This window comes from Carcharodon carcharias, chromosome 3 (genome assembly GCF_017639515.1).
Source record: "Carcharodon carcharias isolate sCarCar2 chromosome 3, sCarCar2.pri, whole genome shotgun sequence".
NCBI classification, from domain to species: Eukaryota; Metazoa; Chordata; class Chondrichthyes; order Lamniformes; family Lamnidae; genus Carcharodon; species Carcharodon carcharias.
In genome coordinates, this window is record NC_054469.1 from 60,392,399 (window position 1) to 60,413,441 (window position 21,043).

General features: G+C 44.6%; 1 protein-coding gene across 3 annotated transcripts in view; it reads right to left on the reverse strand.

The window, feature by feature from the left end:
* Nucleotides 1–505: 505 nt before the first annotated feature.
* spag6 (sperm associated antigen 6) overlaps nt 506–21,043 on the reverse strand; it is a 206,956-nt gene continuing 186,418 nt past the window's right edge. For all 3 annotated transcript variants that reach the window (XM_041185132.1, XM_041185131.1, XM_041185130.1), the window contains 2 exons: nt 19,744–19,889; nt 506–2,151 (listed from right to left, as the gene is read on the reverse strand). In XM_041185132.1, coding sequence (XP_041041066.1) covers nt 2,085–2,151; nt 19,744–19,889 — 213 coding nt within the window. In that variant the 3' untranslated portion in view covers nt 506–2,084. The remainder of the gene's footprint in view (nt 2,152–19,743; nt 19,890–21,043) is intronic.

Below are 21,043 nucleotides of genomic sequence, written 5' to 3' on the forward strand. Positions count from 1 at the left end.
AGGGAGTCGTGGAGAGGGAGAAAGGAGACATTTTATTTGAGATAGATGATTGATTGGGTAGATTCGTGTTACAGCGATCAGCACTGAGGGGAGAGAGGGGGAGAAAGCTCACACAGTTTATTCCACACAAGGATGGCTTTGTTCGAAAGAGGAACCGAGCGAGTCTCCAGGTCCAATTTAACAGCGTGGCAGGCTGCAGACATACAGTAACCTGCACTGGGAACGAAACGGTTCGACTTCAGAGCACCTGACACACACACACACACACACACACACACTCCTTCCAACCTGCACATTTTCCGCGAATGAAGCTTGGTTTTTCTCTCGATTATTTTTTTAAAATCTGATCAAGCGCGGGAACTACATTTGATAGACCGGTTACGCCCGAGGTTACAGCAATTAACCAGAATCACAAGACTGTCGGTGCGATGCTCACGAATGTTTGATCATCCTGACCAGAGAAAATAAGAATTGCTGAACGGCTTGTCCATGAAGACACAAAGGGTTTAATCTCATGCCTGGTCGTTTTATTTAAAACTTTAAACATGAAGTAAATGGGGGATGAGAAAGGGAGGCATTAGCTTTGTCGGCCTATAAAGGCTTCATATGGAACAACACACCAAAGTACTCAAGCCGACATCTGCATAAAATTCCCTATGGCGCGCACCGCTTCTGCACGCATGTACTTAAATCCCATCGTCAACTTTTTATATCAATGAACTAAAGCCAATTGCACGAGTGCAAAGGTCTGGTTTCAACTTATATGCGGCCCCCAAAATAATAACTCGACTTTTAGCCCATGTAAGGTAATTCTGCTTGAAATTTCATACACTGTACTAAACTGGAATCACGTATTATGCAAAAACATAGCACTGCTCTCCAATTTGCTGCAAAACCCCAATGTTTTTGTCTTGCAGTCGGTTGCAGGTTTTTCTCTCCCGAGTCCAAATTGTCATAAAACGTTCAGATAACTACCATGATCAAAAGGTTGCACATTCCCTCTTTTACACTCAATGTGTAATAGTACAAGGAACGCGTCAAAGCGAAACTGAAATAACGCCTAACAGTTCATGAAATTGCACAATATCGTGGATTAGAATATGTGGAAGGTGATTCTTCCGAATTCGTAGTAAATACTGGGAAATAGAAATGTTGCTGCATGCCATCTCACAGTCAAAATGCCTCATTTGGCAACAGCTTGGTGTCCAGGTGTTAAAAGGAAAGGAATCGAAGTCAGTTACATCTAGCACATCAGTCAATGTCACTCTTCATCACTGTGCAAATTATAAGCGGACTTTCAGCAGGATGTCAGAAGTATATGAAGACCCAGTTTCACATTAACATTAATAATACATATCTGCAACATATCTGCAACAGGTTTCAACAGTGGGCGATACATCTGTACTAGCCTGAACTATATCATTTTTCGAAGTTATTAATTTTATTGGAGAAATAACATTAATGCTGAGAGTGTTCAGTGTACTCGACCTGACGAGCAATCATAGTGAATAATTAAATATAAAAATACAGAATTGGATATTAGTCATGTACCCATTTATAATGATTCCTGACAAACCTTTCATTTCAGATCCAAGTCACTACGTTTATTGCTGCCACAATGAATTTCAGAACGTCGAAAACAGGGGTTTAATTTTGCAAATCACAGAATATAAGAGTCCTTCTGTGGCCAGTGAAATCCGGCTTCACAACGCGTGGATGAAAATCCACAGCCCCGCCAACCATTTCCATTATTTAGAATTCCTTTCTGCAAATATACCCTTTTTTATCAGACGCGTGAAATATTGCAGCACCAACCGCCATAAAAACCGGATGGACTGAAATACAAATAGTACATTTCAAAATATGTTCGTAAGGGATACTTCTTGTATTTATTCAAATGATTACTCGATTTCAGATGAATTTGTTTTAAAGACGAGAAGAGTTATATAGGGCCGTAGGGCATAATTTACTATTTACTGTAAACTATCTTAGAAAATCATAGCGAAATTAATAGATACTTCAAGGTTTCAGTAGTGGGACGACCCAAGACTATGATTAGGTTGAAATAATATCCATAACGCTTCTCAAAGAGCTGGTTGGTAGTTTTCTACTCTTTCCAGCAATGCATCAGAGTATCCAGGAGAGTAATATCTGCAAAAATTAATAAATATTTTTGGTTAGATATGATTCAAGATTAACCTATTGAAATATCATTGTTATACAATGAAGAATTGTTTCTCTTTCTCTGTAACATCATTCAGACCTACAAACCTCCAAAAACTTTATGTTCCTTCAATTCTGGCCTCTTGTGCACTTCCCACCCTCCCCGATTCCTTCACTTCCTCCTTCAGCGGCCATGCCTTCAGCTCTCTAGGCCAGAAGCTCTGGATTTCCTTCTTTAAACCATTCTGTTTTCCTCCTTTCAGGCACTCCTTAAAATCTATCTCTTTGACTAAGCTTTTGATTAGCTGCTCCAATGTCTCGTTATGTGGCTTAGCATCAAGCATCTGATAACAGTTCTGTGATGCACCATGGGATATTTCATTGCATTAAAGATGCTATAAATTTAAGTTGTTGATATTTCAAAAACATTTTACACAATAAAATTGTGGCACAGAGGAAAATGCGGTTCAAAATATTAGTTAATTACTTGTCCTGACAATATTTGTAACACTCACTAAAGTCCAGCAATTGACACCTGTTCATAACAATTCAGTTAGAAAAAGTTGGGGTAAAGCTTAATGATGGCAACAATATTACCACGATAGACTGTTTGGATCACTGTGCTAAGAAAATTTCTAGTTCCATCCACACAATGCCACAGTTGATGCTCAGGATATTATCTGTCTGTAAAACACAATGTAGTCCAGCGCAAATACATAATTTTAGGGAAATGCGGGATAGCTTTACTACCAGACTTTCAGCTGACACTGAAATGGTAAGAGGTTTAGTGGACTAGAGAGGAGATGTGAAAACAAATTTACTAAGTCAGGGCAGTATGTGAATTTCAACTACAAAACTAAGACGACGGAACAATTGGAAAATTGATCATATAACTAAATGCACAGAGCAGGTTAATTAAGCACAGCTGGAAGCAGATTGATGACATAGCACATTGAAATAATGTGCTGCAGAGCCATAGGACACAGTTTCCTGTTATTCGTTCTCTTCACAGTGAGCTCCCAATCTTAAATCTCTATGTGCTGGGTAGGAAAAGTGAGAGAGCAAGGGAAAAAATTCACCAAGTGCAGATCAGCTATGAAAAAATGAAATGTCGGAATAGGCCCATGGAGCTGAATGGCCAAGTCCTATTCCTAATATTCTTACCCTCCTAAATGGAAGTTTTGCTCTTGAGGGGTATCTATTGGTCTTGTATTGTACGAAGTGCTCCTTTGGATATCTCCCATTGTTTTTCTATGTGTTAACCTACTAACGGCTCAACCCATCTTAACATGTCTGGCGTATATCTCGTTACTTTCAATTCAGCCTTACTTGAGGTTAAAACCTTTGTTTGTGTGTGATCTTTCCCTTCTTTGAGCTCGAGATATAATTCAATCACGTTAAGCTCACTGTTTGCAAAACATTTCTTTACTGTCAGAGCATATATTGAACATATATTGTCACTCCTTCATTTCACTGTATCAAAATTGTAGAACTCCCTGCCTAACAAGACTCCAGACCCACAGCAATGTGGTTGACTCTTAACTGCCCTCGGAAATGGCCCAGCAAGCCACTCAGTTGTATCAAACCATTACAAAGTCTAAAAGGAATGGAATGGAAAAGATCACCCGGCATCAACCTAGGCACCGGAAACGACAACAGGAAACTCAGCCCTGTCAACCCTGCAAAGCCCTCCTTACGAACATCTGGGGGCTAGTGTGAAAATTGGGAGGGCTGTCTCACAGACTAGTCAAGCAACAGCCTGACATATTCATACTTACGGAATCATACCTTACAATGTCCCAGACACCACCATCACCATCCCTGGTATGTCCTGTCCCAACAGCAGGACAGACCAGTAGAGGTGGCGGCTCAGTGGTGCACAGTCAGGAGGGAGTTGCGCTGGGAGTCCTCAATATCAACTCCGGGCCCCATGAAGTCTCATGGCATCAAGTCAAACATGGACAAGGAAACCTCCTGCTGATTACCATGTACCGCCCTCCTTCAGCTGATGAATCAGTGCTCCTCCATGTTGAACACAAGCTAGAAGAAGCACTGAGGGTAGCAAGGGTGCAGAATGTACTGTGGGTGGGGGACTTTAATGTCTATCACCAAGAGTAGCTCAGTAGCTCTTCACCAACCTGCCTGCCTCAGATGTATCTGTCCATGACAGTATCGGTAGGAGTGACCACCGCACAGTCGCTGTGGAGACAAAGTCCCATCTCCACATTGAGGATACCCTCCATCGTACTGTGCGGTACTACCACCGTGCTAAATGGGATAGATTTCAAACAGACCTAGCAACTCAAAACTGGCCATCCATGAGGCACTGTGGGCCATCAGCAGCAGCAGAATTTTATTCCACCACTATCTGTAACCCCATGGCTTGGCATATCACCTGCTCTACCATTACCGCCAAGCCAGGGGATCAACCCTGGTGCAATGAAAAGTGTAGGAGGGCATGCCAGGAGCAGCATCAGGCAAACCTAAAAATGAGGTGTCAACCCAGAGAAACTACAGCACAGGACTGCTTGAATGCCAAACAGCATAAGCAGCAAGCGATAGACAGAGCTAAATGATTCCATAACCAATGGATCAGATCTAAGCTCTGTAGTTCTGCCAGCAGCGAATGGTGGTAAACGATTAAACAACCTACTGGAGAAGGAGGCTCCACAAATATGCCTATCCTTAATGATGGGGGAGCCCTGCACATCAGTGCAAAGATAAGGCTGAAGCATTCGCAACGATCTTCAGTCAGAAGTGCCAAGTGGATGATTCATCTCAGCATCCTGCAGAGGTCCAGAGCATTACAGATGCCAGTCTTCAGCCAATTCAATTCAATCCAAGTGATATCAAGAAACGGCTGAAGGCACTGGATGCTGCAAAGGCTATGGGCCCTGACAATACTCTGGCAATAGTACTGAAGACTTGTGCTCCAGAACTTGCCGCGCCCCTAGGCAAGTTGTTCCAGTACAGCTACAACACTGGCATTTACATAGCAATATGGAAAATTGCCCAGGTATGTCCTGTACACAAAAAGCAAGACAAATCCAACCTGGCCAATTACTGCTCTTTCAGTCTACTCTCGATCATCAGTAAAGTGATGGATGGGATCATCAACAGTACTATCAAGTGGCACTTGCTTGGCAATAACCTGCTCACTGATGCTCAGTTTGGCTTCTGCTAAGGCCATTCAGCTCCTGACCTCATTAGAGCCTTCGTTCAAACATGGACAAAAGAGCTGAACTCCTGAGGTGAGGTGAGAGTGACTGGCCCTTGACGTCAAGACAGCATTTGACTGAGTGTGGCATCAAGGAGCCCTAGCAAAACTGGAGTCAATGGGAATCAGGGAGAAAACTCTCCGTTGGTTGGAGTCATGCCTAGCACAAAGGAAGATGGTTGTGGTTGTTGGAGGTCAATCATCTGAGTTCCAGGACATCACTGCAGGAGTTCATCAGGGTAGTGTCTGAGACCCAACCATCTTTATCAATGACCTTCCTTCCATCATAAGGTCAGAAGTGGGGTTGTTCAGCACCATTCACGACTCCTCAGATACTGAAGCAGTCCATGTCCAAATGCAGCAAGTCTTGGACAATATCCAGGCTTGGGCTGACAAGTGGCAAGTAACATTTGCACCACACAAGTGTCAAGCAATGATCATCTCCAACAAGAGAGAATCCAACCCTGGGCCCTTGACATTCAATGAAATTACCATCGCTGAATTCCTCACTATCAACAGCCTGGGGGTTACCATTGACTAGAAACTGAACTGGACCAGCCATATAAATACTGTGGCTGCAAGAGTAGGGCAGAGGCTAGAAATCCTGTGGTGTGTAACTCACCTCCTGACTCCCCAAAGCCTGTCCACCATCTACAAGGCACAAGTCAGGAATGTGATGGAATACTCTCCACTTGCCTGGATGAGTGCAGCTCCAACAACATCCAAGAAGCTTGACACCATCCAGGACAAGGCAGTCAGCTTGATTGGCACCACATTCACAAACATTCACTCCCTCCATCCCTGATGCACAGGGGCAGCAGTGTGTACCATCTACAAGATGCACTGCAGGAACTCATCCAGCCTCCTTAGATAGCACATTCCAAATCCAAGACCACTAGCATCTAGAAGGACAAGGGCAGGAGACACATGGGAACACTACCACCTGGAAGTCACACCCCAACCCCTGCAAACCACTCACCATCCTGACTTGGAAATATATCACTCTTCCTCCAATGTCGCTGGGTCAAAATCCTGGAACTCCCTAACAGCACTGTGGGTGTTGTTAGTTAAGGATGAAATCAATGCAATAGTGGACTGTACTGGTGCAAGAAGGGAGCTCACCACCATCTTCCCAAGGGCAATTAGGGGATAGACAATAAATACTGGCCTAACCAGTGATGCCCACATCCCATAAATAAACTGAAAAAAGGACTATGAAGGCACTTTCATCAGAAGCAGTTCAGCAGTTCAAGAAGGGTAAGTCATGGCAGGGCAGCTCGACCAAGTGGAATGCTCCACCTGTGCAATGTAGGAAGTCAGGGGCACTTCCAGTGTCCAGGGAGACCATGTATACAGGAAATGTCTCCAGTTGCAGCTACTCGAATTCAGTGTTTCAGAGCTGGAGCTGCTTTTGGAGTCACTGTGGAGCATCCGCAAGGATGAGACCTTCATGGATAGCATGTGCAGTGAAGTGGTCACGCCAGAGGTAAAGAGGCAGAAAGGGAATGGGTGACCGCCATTAGAGTAAAAACACTGGGCAGGTAGTGCAGGAGTCCCCTGGGTCCATTTCCATCTCCAACAAATTTTCCGTTTTGGATACTGTTAGGGGAGATAGTTTCTTAGGGAAATGTAGCAAAAGCCAAGTCCGCAGCACCACGAGTGGCTCAGCTGCACAGAGTGGGGGGAAAATAGTGGGGGAGCAATAGTGATAGGGGATTCTATTGTAAGGGGAACAGATAGACGCTTCTGCGGCTGCAGATGTGACACCAGGATGGCATATTGCCTCCCTGGTGCCAGGGTCAAGGATGTCACTGAATGGCTGCAGGACATTCTGAAGGGGGAGTGTGAACAGCCAGAGGTTGTGGTCCATATCGGTACCAACGACATAGGTAAAAAGAGGGATGAGGTCCTGAAGGCAGAATATAGGGAGCTAGGAAATAAAAAGCCAAACCTCAAAGGAGGTAATCTCAGGACTTTTCCCAGTGTTAGTGAGATCAGGAATAGGAGAATAGACCAGATGAATGCGTGGCTGGAGAAATGGTGTTGGAGGGAGGGATTTAGATTCCTGAGGTATTGGAACTGATTCTGGGGAAGACGGGACCTGCACAAGCTGGATGGGTTGCACCCCAGCAGGGCTGGGGCCAATATTCTTGCAGGGTATTCGCTAGCACTGTGGGGGAGGGTTTAAACTAGATGGCACGGGGATGGGAACCTGAGCGGGTAGGCACAAGAGAGGGGAACAAAGATAGGAATGAAAGACAGAAACGTAGAAAGCAAAAGTGGAAGGCAGAGGAAATAAGGGCTAGCAGCAAATAGGGCCACAGTACAAAAAGAAATGTGTAAAAATGTTAAAAAGACAAATCTAAGCAATAAGGTAGACCAATTAATAGCAGAAATAGATGTAAATGGGTACGAAATGATTGTGATTTCAGAGACATGGCTGCAGGGTGACCAAGGCTGGGAACTGAATATCCAAGGGTACTCGATATTTAGAACAGACAGGCAAAAAGGAAAAGGAGGTGGTGGTGTTAGCTAAGGAAAGCAATGTGATAGTGAGAGAGGATATTGGCTCAGAAAATCTAGCTGCAGAATCAGTCTGGGTGGAGTTAAGAAGCAACAAAGGGCATAAAACGTTAGTGGGAGTGGTCTGTAGGCCTCCAAGCAGTAGTGATAAGGTAGGGGATGGCATTAATCAGGAAATTAGAGATGCATGTAACAAGGGTGCTACCGTAATCATGGGTGACTCTAATCTACATATAGACTGGGCAAATCAAATTAGCAATAATACTGTGGCAAATGAATTCCTGGAGTGTGTAGGAGATGGTTTTTTTAGATCAGTATGTCGAGATACTGAATAGGGAACGGGTTATCCTAGATTTGGTATTGTGCAATGAGAAGGGTTTAATTAATAATCTTGTTGTGCAGGGTCCTTTAGGGAACAATGACCATAACGTGATAGAATTCTTCATTAGGGCAGAAAGTGAAGTACTCTGATCTGAAACTAGGGTCCTAAATCTTAACAAAGGAAACTACAAAGGTATAATGCATGAGTTGGTGAAGATAGTTTGGGGAACCTCATTAAAAGGTGGATAGATAATGGCTAATATTTAAGGAATGAATATATGCATTGCAACAGTAATTCATTCCTTTCTAGCATAAAAACACAACAGGGAAAAGCGGCCCAACCATGGCTAACAAAAGAAATTAAGGATAGTATTAGATCCAAAGAGGGGTCATATAAAGTTAGTGGAAAAAGTAGCAAGCCTGAGGACTGGGAGCAGTTTAGAATTCAGCAAAGGAGGACCAAGAAATTGATTAAGAGGGGAAAAGTAGAGTATGAGAGTAAACTTGCAAGGAACATAAAAGCAGACTATAAAAGCTTCTGTAAGTACATAAAAAGAAAAAGATTAGTGGAGACAAATGTGGGTCCCTTACAGTCTGAAATGGGAGAATTTATAATAGAAAACAAAGGAATGGAAGAGCAATTAAACAACTGCTTTAGTTCTGTCTTCACAGAGGAAGACACAAATAACTTCCCAGAAATACGAGGAAACCAAGGGTCTAGTGAGAAGGCAGAATTGAAAGGAATTAGTATTACTAAAAATAGTGCTGGAGAAATTAATTGAAAGCTGATATATCCCCAGGGGCCTAACAATCTACATCCCAGTGTACTAAAGGAGGTGGCCATGGAAATAGTGGATGCGTTGGTTGTCATCTTCTAAAATTCTGTAGATTCTGGAACAGTCCCGGCAGATTGGAGGGTGCCAAATATAACCCCACTATTTAGAAAAGGAGGAAGGGAGAAAACAGCTAATTATAGACTGGTTAGCCTAACTTAGGAAGTAGGGAAAATGCTGGAGTTTATTATAAAGGCTGTGATAACAGGACACTTAGAAAATATCAACGGAATTAGACAAAGTCAACATCGATTTATGAAGGGGAAATGAAGTTTGACAAACCTACTGAGTTCTTTGAGGATGTAGCTAGGAGAATAGATAAGGGAGAAGCAGTGGATGTGGTGCATTTGGATTTTCAGAAAGTTTTTGAGGAAGTCCCACAAAAGAGGTTAATGTGTAAAATTAAAGCACATGGGATTGGGGTAACATATTGTCATGGATAGAGAATTGGTTAGCAGACAGGAAACAGAGAGTAGGAATAAATGTGTCTTTTTCAGAGTGGCAGGTGGTCACTAGTGGAGTATTGCAGCGATCAGTGCTTGGCCCCAGCTTTTCATAATATATACCAATGATTTGGATGAGGGAACCAAATGTAATATTTCCAAATTTGCTGACAACATGAAAATTGGTGGGAATGTGAGCAACGAGGAGGGTGTTAAGAGGCTTCAAGGTGACTTAGATTGAGTGAGTGGGCAAAAACATGCCAGATGCAGTACAATGTGGATAAGTGTGAAGTTATCCACTTTGGTAGAAAAAACAGAATGACAGAGTATTATTTAAACAGTGATATATTGGGAAATATTGATGTACAAAGGGACTTGGGTATCCTTGTACACCAATCACTGAAAGCAGGTATGCAGGTGCAGCAAGCAGTTAAGAAGGCAAGTGGTATGTTGGCCTTCATTGTGAGAGGACTTGAGTACAGGAGCAAGGATGTCTTACTGCAGCTGTACAAGTCATTGGTGAGATCATGTCTGGAGTAGTGTGTGCAGTTTTGATCTCCTTACCTAAGAAAGGATATACCTGCCATAGAGGGAGTACAGCGAAGGTTCACCAAACTGATTCCTGGTATGGCAGGACTGTTGTATGAGGAGAGATTGAGTTTAGAAGAATGAGAGGAGATCTCATTGAAACATATAAAATTCTGACAGGGATGGACAGACTGATGCAGGGATGATATTTCCTCTGCTGGGGGTCTAGAACAAGGGGTCACAGTCTCAGGATAAAGGGTAGACCATTTAGGACTGAGATGAGGAGAAACGTCTTCACTCAGAGGGCGGTGAACCTATGGAATTCTTAACCACAGAAGGCTTTGGAGGTCAAGTCACTGAATATATTTAAGAAGCAAACAGATAGATTTCTGGACTCTAAAGGCATCAAGGATTATGGGGAGAGTGCAGGAGCACAGCGTTGAGATAGATGCCCAGCCATGATCATATTAAATGGTGGAACAGGCTTGAAGGGCCAAATGACCTATTCCTGCTCTTATTTTCTCTGTTTCTAAGAAGGCGGCCTTCTCACCACGTCCTCAAGGACAATGAGGTATGTGCAATCAGTGTTGACTGTCCTAATGACATCCATATCCCCAAAATGAATAAACAAAAAGATTCAGGCTTATTATTTATTCCTAAATCTAGTATAGCCTGTTCTCTTGTTGGTTCACAATGCTGTATCAGAAAAGTGTCTTCCTCTCTATAAATTAATTGCCTTCACAATTTGAGCTGTTTTGCATCTTATAGTCTCTGAAAGTTAAAAACTCTCATAACTATTCTACCTTTGTGATATGTTTTACTGATCTCTGTACTCATACTTTGTAGTGCTATATCACTGCTGTCAGGAGGTCTGTAGTTAATTCCACCAGAGTCTTGCATCATTTGCTGTTTATTAATTCTATCCATCGTGCAATGCTGTTTTCTCACTCTGACTATTTTTAAATTCATTTATGGGATGTAGGCGTCGCTGGCTAGGCCAGCATTCATTGCCCATCCCTGGGCTAGGTTTTGGAAGGTCTATAAAGATGGGAAAGGTGTGAAGGTATGCAATTTCCTGCTGCAGGCTGGACTGTTGGTTTGCTAGCATATTCCTGCCTTGGAGCTATTTTCAGAGTCTGGTTGGAGGGAATGACAGCTACCAGCCTACAAGCAGCAGGTAGCGAATTATGCACCCTAAAGGGTCTCCTATTGGCCCTCTAGCCTCAGGAGCCTGCCACCTTACTAATTAGGTGGGGCTCCTGGAAGCAGCCACTTAATTGGCTGCCTCCTTGAAAGTTGCTTCCAGGGTCTTGTCACTGGCAGGTCTAGTTTCTCGACCCAGAATTCAGCCTAGTGTCATAATTGGGATACTGGAACAAAAATCCAGCTCGCTTTTCTTTCCCAGCTAAAAGGCAAATGTGTCTAATCTGATGAATGTCACTTGAAAACAATACCCAGTCAAGGCCAGGAACACAAACACAGTGGCCGGGATTTTCCAGCCCCATTGCGGGCAGGATCCACCGCAGGTGAGGTGGCGCCCCAGCCAGAAGTCCGCTGACTTTCAGCAGGACCGGAAGATTGCAGCGGAAGCGGATGTGGAAAATCCCACCCCCCCAGTGTCACCAATTACGCAGTTTCCAAGCAAAACCCAAAATATTGCAAACACTGGAAATCTGAGAGTCAGAGGGTGGAATTTTCCATGCCTGCTAGCATCGGGCGCATTCAGCAGTGTGAGCGGACAATATGGCGAGGAGGCCAATCATGAAACCAGGTTGCGACCGTCCACTCACCCCGTCAATGCAGGCCTCATTTCCTGCCATTAGACATCAGGGACCCCATTGTAATACATCTGCATATCATTATAAGGCCTGCTCTCCAGAATTATCCCCCTACACTGGATCGTCCACCCATGCACGTGTGAAAACATGCTGGTGCAGAACACGTCTTGACAAACGTGATGTGCAGAAGTTGGAACTTACCTCCAGGGCCTTGCTCACATTGCGGACTCCAAGAAGCAGAAGATGCTGGAGTGCAACAGCAACGGGACCCTGGAGGAATATCCATGGCATGCTGGATGGATCCTCATGGACATGGCTCCACCACGAAGCAGTTCACGGAAGGTGGAAAATCACCGTTGAGGGTCTGCTCACAATGGATGAAGGTCAAGGGGGTGGAGGGGAAGCTCCAGCTGTGTTTGGGAGAGTAAGATGTACCGGTGTGGGGGTGGGTGGGGAGTGGGGGGCAGGGGTGCGTGGGAGTGGAAGGTCTAGGGCCAACTTGGAAAGGACAAAGTGTCTGGAGAGGGGGGGAAGGTGAGGCTGGTGTCAGGGGGCTGAGGTTAGGAGGGGGGAATGAAAGTGTCAGGGGAGATGTTGAGGGGGAACAAAGCTGTAGGGGAGAGCTTGGGGGGAGGGACTACTGGTGGAGGAGGGGGCAACGGTGGGGAAGACAGTAACTGGGGAGGTAGGTGTAAAAGGGGTTGAAGGTGTAAGAGAAGGATTTTGGAGCAGGGAAGGTGTGCAGAGAGCGGAAGGAGTCTGGGGGAGGCAGGAGTGCTGAGGGAGATGGGAGTGTGGATAGGGGAGGGAATAAGGGCAGAGCAAGAAGTAAGGCTGGAGCAAGAAGTCAGGCTGGAGCAAGAAGTAAGGGTGTCAGGGAGGGGGAAGGAGTAAGGCTGGGGGGAGTACTATGGTGCCTGAAGGAATCAGGAAGTGAGAAGGGCTCAGGGGGGTGAGTCCCGTAAGAGGGGACAGTGCGGCGGGGGAAGAGTTCCAAGGGAGGAAGGAGTTCCAGGGAAGGAAGGAAGGAGTCCCGGGGGGAGTTCCAAGGGGGGAAGGAGTTCCAGGGAGGGAGAAGAGTTTCAAGGAGGAGAGGGGTTCCAAGGGAGGAAGGCGTTCCGGAGAGGAAGGAATCGCGGGGGAGGAGGGAGTCCCAAGGGGTGGTGAAGGAGTTCCAAGGTGGGAAGGAGTCTGGAGGGCGGGAAGGAGTCCAGAAGGGGTGGATGTCCAGATGGATGTGTAAGGGAGGGCTCTGATGAGTCCATGACTGCCTCCTGGGAAGCGAACTGATAGTGGGCATGGTACAAGGGAATGGTGAGAACGACCGAGGGCAGAGTGAGGTGGGAGGGTGAGGGTTCGATGGCTTTGGTAGAAGGAACAGTGAGAGTGGTTGGTGGCGAGTTGGAGGCAAGATACAGGTCCTGGGAGTGGGAAGGAGGAGGCCGGGGAGGTTAATGTGGATGGGAGCGGGATTTCTGGGAGGGAAGGGAACGTGCATATTCATTTGAGCATCCCTGAAAGAAAAGGGTTGTAGCTGTTAGATCACGTGGGCGAGGTGGAAGGTGATGCTGGGAAGCTGACAATGATTCGGGAAAGGAAATGGGTGATTGGAGGAGGGGAAAGGACGGAGGAGTGAAAGAAAAATTCTAGCGCTACCATGGTGGCTAAATCGAAAGTGAAATGAGAGTTGTGGTGGGCGAGATCAGGTGCTTCATGGGAGTGTGATTGGTGGGTGGGTGGAGATGCAGGTCAACTCAGATGGTCAACTGAAAGTGAACCCCAGCAGGCAGCACCGAAAATGCTCAGGACATTGAGATGAGTGTGATATGGGAGGGATCCATGTGCGTGGGAGAGTGCTTGCACAAGGCTCCGAAAGGCCCTGCCACACACACACACTTCCCCCTCAGTAATCACTCGTGGGCCAGCCGTGTGCAGCTGAACTGCTAGTCAGGGGGAATGCAGTGGGAGGACTCGCGAAGCCTGTCAACGAAGCTGAAAGACATCATTATACATTATTCAGTGAAAGAGAATATATTTCCAGATTGTAAAGTGATAAAATGCATTCCCCATGCAACCAACTGTGATCAGAATTTCTTAACTTTTGAATGCCTTAGACTTCTAGTTAGTGCACTGACATCATAGCAGGGTAGAGACAGCCTGTGCATGGTTGGCTCTGTTGCCTCTGATGCCTTCGGCGTGGGTCCTCTGGAGAACTGAGGCTTTGGGGGCCCTGGCTTGCTTTGGCTGTCCTCCTGTGGGCCAGCTGCACCCTCTGTGGTGACAGAGAATGAGGTTGAGTGGGTCACGGGCAGAGGGGATGTGGATGGAGAGGAAAGCCTCTAAGATTCCCAGGGTGTCCAGCTGCTACTCCTCCTCCCTTTGTGTGCCTGGGGGCCCCAGTCTGATTCCTTGAGGGGAAGGAGCATCTGGGGGTCATCGAGGTGCCCTGTTTACCTCTCGCATCGCCATTGCAGGAACTCACCTATGTCTTCCATGATGGAGTGCAGGTCTGCACGCATCTTCGTGTTCTGCTGGACCAGGGTCTCCATGGCGTCCGCTATCCTCCCCATGGAGATCTCCATAAACGCACATGTGGACACCACTTCATCAGAGAGCAGGCGGACGCACTCCTCTGATTTGCGTGCCACTCTATTGAGGGCTTCCAACAGCTCTGCGTGATGTTCCCCCTCACCTTCTACTGACTCTCCAGAATGAGCTGGAAGGCCAAAGCTAGAGGTTCATCTTCTGACTCAGACCTCACAGATGCCTCTACCCCAGCAGTCGTCCAAGTGCTGGGGAGCTCAGCTGAACTTGCCTCCTCCTGCTGCGGACACATGTCCATGCAATGACCACCAGATTGTGAACCCGAGCCTGCTCTACATCTAGGTCCCACTGAGGTCTGTGTCTCTGCACTGGTGGACGGTGTGGGTAAGGGCTGTGATGGGTCTTCCAGGCTACTAATTTCCAGCTCTCAATGGAGGAGGAGTTCTCTTGGCTGGAGATGAGGACGTGGATGGAGCTGAGAGACTGGCTGGCTGAGAGTGTCGGTCACTTGGCAGAGCTTCTTGTGAACCAAGGTAGAGGTAATTAGTGCAGCAGAGTCAAAAGCAGGAGAGAAAGAGAGCACTCATAATTGCATTGACAGAGGGATGATGTGGTGCAGGATCCTCATGAGGGTGTTCGCCACCAACCTCACTGTCATTATAGGCACGATCCACATCCTCACCAGTCAGCACAATGACACACTCTTCAAAATGAGTGAGGGACCTAATGCAGGCCACACTACCTCCAGTCTAGGACCTCTCCCTGCTGCTGTGAGCAGGCTTCTCCTGCATGAAAACAGATGGAGAGAGTGTGAGCAGGATACATGGCACTGCGTGGAATGTTTGTGTGATGGGCAGAGACATGGATGGGATGAGGCCGCAATCTCTAGAGGATATGAGTTTCAGGAAGATGTAAACATGTATGTGAGAGTTAGTGGTGTGGTCCTTTGAGATGTGAAATCCATGTCGATGTGTGATGGGTTTGTGAATGTGTGAGTTGAGAGTGATGAGAAGAGTGACTTACCCTGGCAGAATGGATGAGACCACATATCCTGTTGCAGCACTGGGTGGCTGTCCTCTTTTGCATGGCATTGGCACTGACCACTGCTGCCACCGCCTTCCATGCTGGATTGGTGATGCTGCTACCCGTCCTGTGAACAGAGCGGGGCAGGAGGATATCAAAAGGTGTTTGAGGGATGCATCATTAAACTGGGATGCTGCAGCCTATTTGCCTTTTGGGGCCATGTCTTCTTTCAGCAGTCATGGGTTGGAGGCACTGAGAGGTCTGCGCATGGATGCACTTCAAATGTGGTGCCCAGCGTGATGAGGCAGTGAGGTGATGGCGTAGTAGGTGAATGAGAGCCTGCCTACCACTGAAATGGCGTGTTTCCCAGGAATGCATAATTAATGCGGCAGGATTGGGATGATACGGCATGAGAAGCCACCATTGTCCTGCCTGCTACTGCACTTAGAAATCTGGGACAATTCTGCCCATAGTGTCATTATGGCACAGAAAGAGGCCATCAGCCCATTACGTCCATGCTGGTTCTCTGTAGAGCAGTCCAGTCAGTCCCAATTGCCAAAATCTATCCCCATAGCCCTGTAAGTTTATTTCCCTCAGCTGCCCATCCAATTTCCTTTTGAAATAATCCCTCGTCTCCTCTTCCAACACCCTGGTAGACAGTGAGCTTCAGGTCATTACCACTTGCTATGTAAAAACGTTATTTCTACATACTCCCAAAACCTTAAATGTCTTCCATCAGCTAATGGAAACCACTTTTCTTTGTTTACTTTATCTAAACTTGTCCTAATCTTGTACACCTCTATCAAATCTCTCCTCAATTTCCTTTGCTCCAAGGGAAACAATTGCAGCCTCTCCAAGCTAACCTTGTAACTAAAATCCCTCATTCCTGGAACCATTGTGGTAGATCTCCGCTTCACCTGCTCAAGGACCCTCCCATCTTTTCTGAAGTGTGGTGACCAAAGTGTGGACACAAAACTAGTTGAAGCTTAACCAGAGTCTTTTGCAGGTTCAACATAACTTCCCCACTTTTGTACTCAATGCCTCTCTTTAAGAAGATCCCATGTTTCGCTAACTGCTCTCTCTCAGTACATCCTGCCATCTTCAAAGGTCAGTACACAAAAACCCCAGGTTCCTCTGCTCCTGTACACTTTAGAACTGTGCCATTTAGCCTATATTGCCTCTTCCTATTTCTTCTGCCAAAATTGCATCACCTAACACTTTGTTTTAAATTCGATCTGCCACTTGTCTGTCCATTCTGTTAGCCTATATCCTGTTGCAGTCAATTGGTATTGTCCTCACTGTCAGTTGCACTGTCAGTATGGAACCATTGGCAAATTTTGAAATTTTACTTTGTATCTCAATATCCAAGTCATTTATATACGCACAAAAAAAGTAGCAGTCCTAGTACTGGCCCTTGGGGAACACCACTGTCTACAATCCTCCAGTCTGAAAAACAACCACTTACCATGACTTGCTGTTTTTGGCCTGAAGCCAAATTTTTATCCAAGTTGGCACTGACCCTCCTATTCATGAGCCTCAATTTTGCTAACCAACCTTTTATGTGGTACTTTGTCAAAGGCTTTCTTAAAATCCATATGGACAATATCCATTGTTTTCCTTTCATCAACGTTCTCTGCTACTTCATCAAAAAAAAATCAATTAGATTAGCCAAGCATGATCTGCATTTTACAAATTCACGCTGGCTCTCCTTAATTAACGTTTTTGAATTTATTCATTCATGGGATGTGGGCATAGCTAGCTAGGCCAGCATTTATTGCCCATCCCTAATTGCCCTTGAGAAGGTGGTGGTGTGCTGCCTTCTTGAACCACTGCAGTCCATGTGATGTAAGAACACCCACAGTGCTGTTAGGAAGGGAGTTCCAGGATTTTGACCCAACAACAGTGAAGAGATGGTGACTTAGTTCCCAGTCAGGATGGTGTGTGACTTGGAGGGACTTTGCAGGTGGTGGTGTTCTCATGTACTTAAACCTCTCCAAATGCCTGATGATTTTTTTCTAAAACCATATCTACCACCAATGTTAAACTGATTAACCTGTAATTGCTAGGAATGTCCCTATACCCTTTATTGAAATTCCCACATTTGAAATTCTCCAATCCTCTGGCACCTGCCTAGTATCCAGGGAAGATTGGAAGATTATAGCGGGCCCTGTCTTTAGCAACCTGGGATGCAAGTCATCAGGATCAGGTGACCTATCCACTCTAAACCAGCCTTTCAGTAAACTTTTCCCATCAATTTTCATCCCATCCATTACTTCTACAACCTCTGCTTCTATCCTCATTTTTCCAACATCCTCTTCCTTGGTAAACACTGATACAAAGTACTCATTAAGTATTGTAGCCTTGTCCTGCACCTCTAAGCATTCATCATTTGTCACTAATAGGCCTCACCCCACCTCTTACTACCTGTGTAATATTGACAAACCTATAGAAGATTTTTGGGTTCGCTTTTATGTTGACTGCCATTCTATTCTCATATTCTCTCTTTGCCTGTTGTATTTTCCTCTTCGCTATCCCTCTCAGCTTATTGTATTTGGCCTGGTTCTCACTTGAAGAATTAATCTGAGTGCATCATACACCCTCTTCTTTTGTTTCGTCATATTCACTATCTCCACTGTCATCCAAGGAGCCCTGACTTGTGTTCCCTTAGCTTTCCCCCAGGTGGAATGTATCTATCCTGCACCTGAAACAGCTTTCCCTTAAAGATTGTCCATTGTTCCGTTACAGTTTTTTCTGTCTATCCTTGGTTCCATTTTACCTGCGTAGATCCCCTCTCATCTCATTGAGGTTAGGCCTCTTCCAATTTAGAAGTTCTACATTAGATTGTTCCATTACTATTCTAAACCTTATACAATGATCACTCTTAGCCAAGTGTTGCTCCACAAACACTTGGTCCACATGGCCCATCTCATTCCCCAACACCAGATTCTCCTTCCTAGTTGTACCAAGGACATACTTTTCAAGGACGTTGTCCTGAACGTATTTCAGAAATTATTTCCCTGTCTACCCTTACTGGGACATTATTCGAATCAATATTTGTGTAATTAAAGTGCCCCAATGTCAGCACTCTATTGTTTGTGCACATATTTGTGATTTCCTTTTTGGTTTGCTCCTCTCTCTCTCTCTCTGAATATTTGGAGGCCCATAGATACCCCTATTAGTATGCTTCTTGCAATTCAACTCTAACAAAATGAATCTGAAACATAAATAGAAAAATAGCTAGCCATAAAGTATCTGCACAGGGAACAGAGTGTGTCCTTTTGGGTTCATAATTGGATACATACCCTTCTTCAGAACTTTAACCTTTTTGCTTTTAGCTGGCCCCATTCTTTCAATATGCTGATGATTATCTGATTGACACAGAAGTTATTGATAGGTCTTTTTTTGCAAATATTTTCCCCTATAAGGCATTCCTTTCCTTTCCCTGAAACTGTGCACCACTTCTGGCTGATGATGTGGACAGGCAAACAGGCCAAAGCAAACCTACAAATGCCAACAAGATTATTACTTCCCAAAGGTTACCTCAAAGTCACTCTCCTCCATTCAAAGGAGCACTCCAATCTTCCAACCATCTTCAACCAATTAACAATGGCATTCACTCCCTTTAATCTCCTCCAGCTCCTGCGCACCCTCTTCACTCCCCCCCAACCCCCAACTGATATTGACATACACCTCCTCCTACTTCAGTTCACACACCATTCTCCTCCTCCTTTCAGTTCATTGTGGAACGTTTCACTCCCCTCCCTTAGTTCATGCCAGTTCAGTTTTTAAAATTTACTCTTGTGGGAAACCCTGGCAAAACAGGATTTATGGCCTAATCTTTGACTTGAGGGCATTACGAGTCAACCATGCAATGTGAGATGGGAGTCACATATAAACCAGGCTTTGTAGGGGTAGCAGGTCCCTCCCTGAAGGGTATGGTAATTCAGTTGGATTTTTACAACAATCCTGCAGCTTTCATGGTAATTTTTAGTGTCACAAGTGATGAGATCAACTGAATTCAATTTCATAATTTGCCATTATGAGATATGTGCTCACGATCTCTGGATTCCCCGTCCGTAACCATTCCAGCATCTTTATTTTGCCCTCCCTCAGTTTATGCTGCTGATGTTGCTATGATTACATGCACAAAGTGTATTTCTCCTGAGCACGTGTAGTCAATTCAGAAAAGAGCCACCAATGTTGCTAATTATCAGCTAAACAAAAACTGAAAACAGAAAGAAGTTGAGGACTTCTAATAATCAGATTTGAAATTGACCAAAATAACCTTCTTGTTAAAAACAAAACTAATCCTGGCATCAATTAAGCAAATTTGAAAAGAGAAAGTTTAAGGAGAATGATATCCATTATACCTGACAATTTCTTCAGGGTAACAGCTGTTAATGCCATTAATGTATTCCTGCATAACTGAACCAGGTTCCGCTTTAATCTCTTGAATCTTCTTCAGTCCACCACTTGTGACAAAAAGACGGCGGGCTTTGGCATCATGTGGTAGTACCTATCAGAGAGAATGTAATTATAAAACCACAAGTATTCACCTGATTTGAATAGGGAAAAGGTTGTTCTTGTACCATAAGGGGTAGTAAGCATTCCATAGGTATACAAGACAAAGCTCTGCTCATTTATATTTTTCTTACGTTTTTCTAAACCAGCCAATCTCCTGTCACTTTTCATATAGCAAATGTTTAACAATAGGTGTTAGGAACATAGAAACATAGGGCAGGCTTTTTAACCCCTTAAGCCTGTTCCACCATTCATCGAGATCATGGCTAAACTGTGACCTAACTTTATATGGCCTTTGCCCGCATCCACGTCCCTTAATACTTCAGTTAACAAAATATCTATCAATCTCAGATTTTAAATTAACAATTGATTTAGCATCAATTGTCATTTGTGGAAGAGAATTAAACTGTCTACCATCCTACGTGAAAAAGTTATTCCTAATTGCACTCTTGTAACATCTGGCTCTAATTTTTAGACCAAGCCCCCTAGTTGTAAACTTCCCAACCAGAGGAAATAGTTTCTATCTACTCTATCTGTTCTCCTTAGTAGTTTGAAAACTTCAAGCAAATTGCCCCTTAATCTTCTAAATTCCAGGGAATATAATCATATTTTGTGTCATCTCTCTTTGTAACTTAATCCTTGGAGTCCAGGTGTCATTTTAATAAATCTATGCTGCACTCCCTCTAAGGCCAATATATTTTTCCTAAAGTGCGAATAATGACTTTGTGTGTTATCAAAGTATGACAATTTAAAGATGTGAAAGCATTGCAGGAAGTAAGTGCAACACTTCTAGAAAGTGCACACTACCTGTGACATTTTTAAAATATAAAAGATTAAAAATGGTAATTTTTTTTCACATTACAACAGAAACTTTGTGTTTTCTATTTAAAGAAAAAAATGATTTCTGACTTGATTTGGTGAAATGATTTTGTTACACTACAGCCTGCTAAAACCTATTTCCTTTCTATCTTTCTGATCTCATTAGGAGCCCTCCTGATTGCAGCTTTACATCTTCTTATCAGGTGTAGACTTTCGTTCTTGTATTCAGCAGTGCCTGAAGTCCTTGTGATTACAGATAAGGCCTTGGATATTTCTTTGGAAAACTGCCAAAGTATACCGAGAAGGGGTATTATCTCATATGCATCTGGA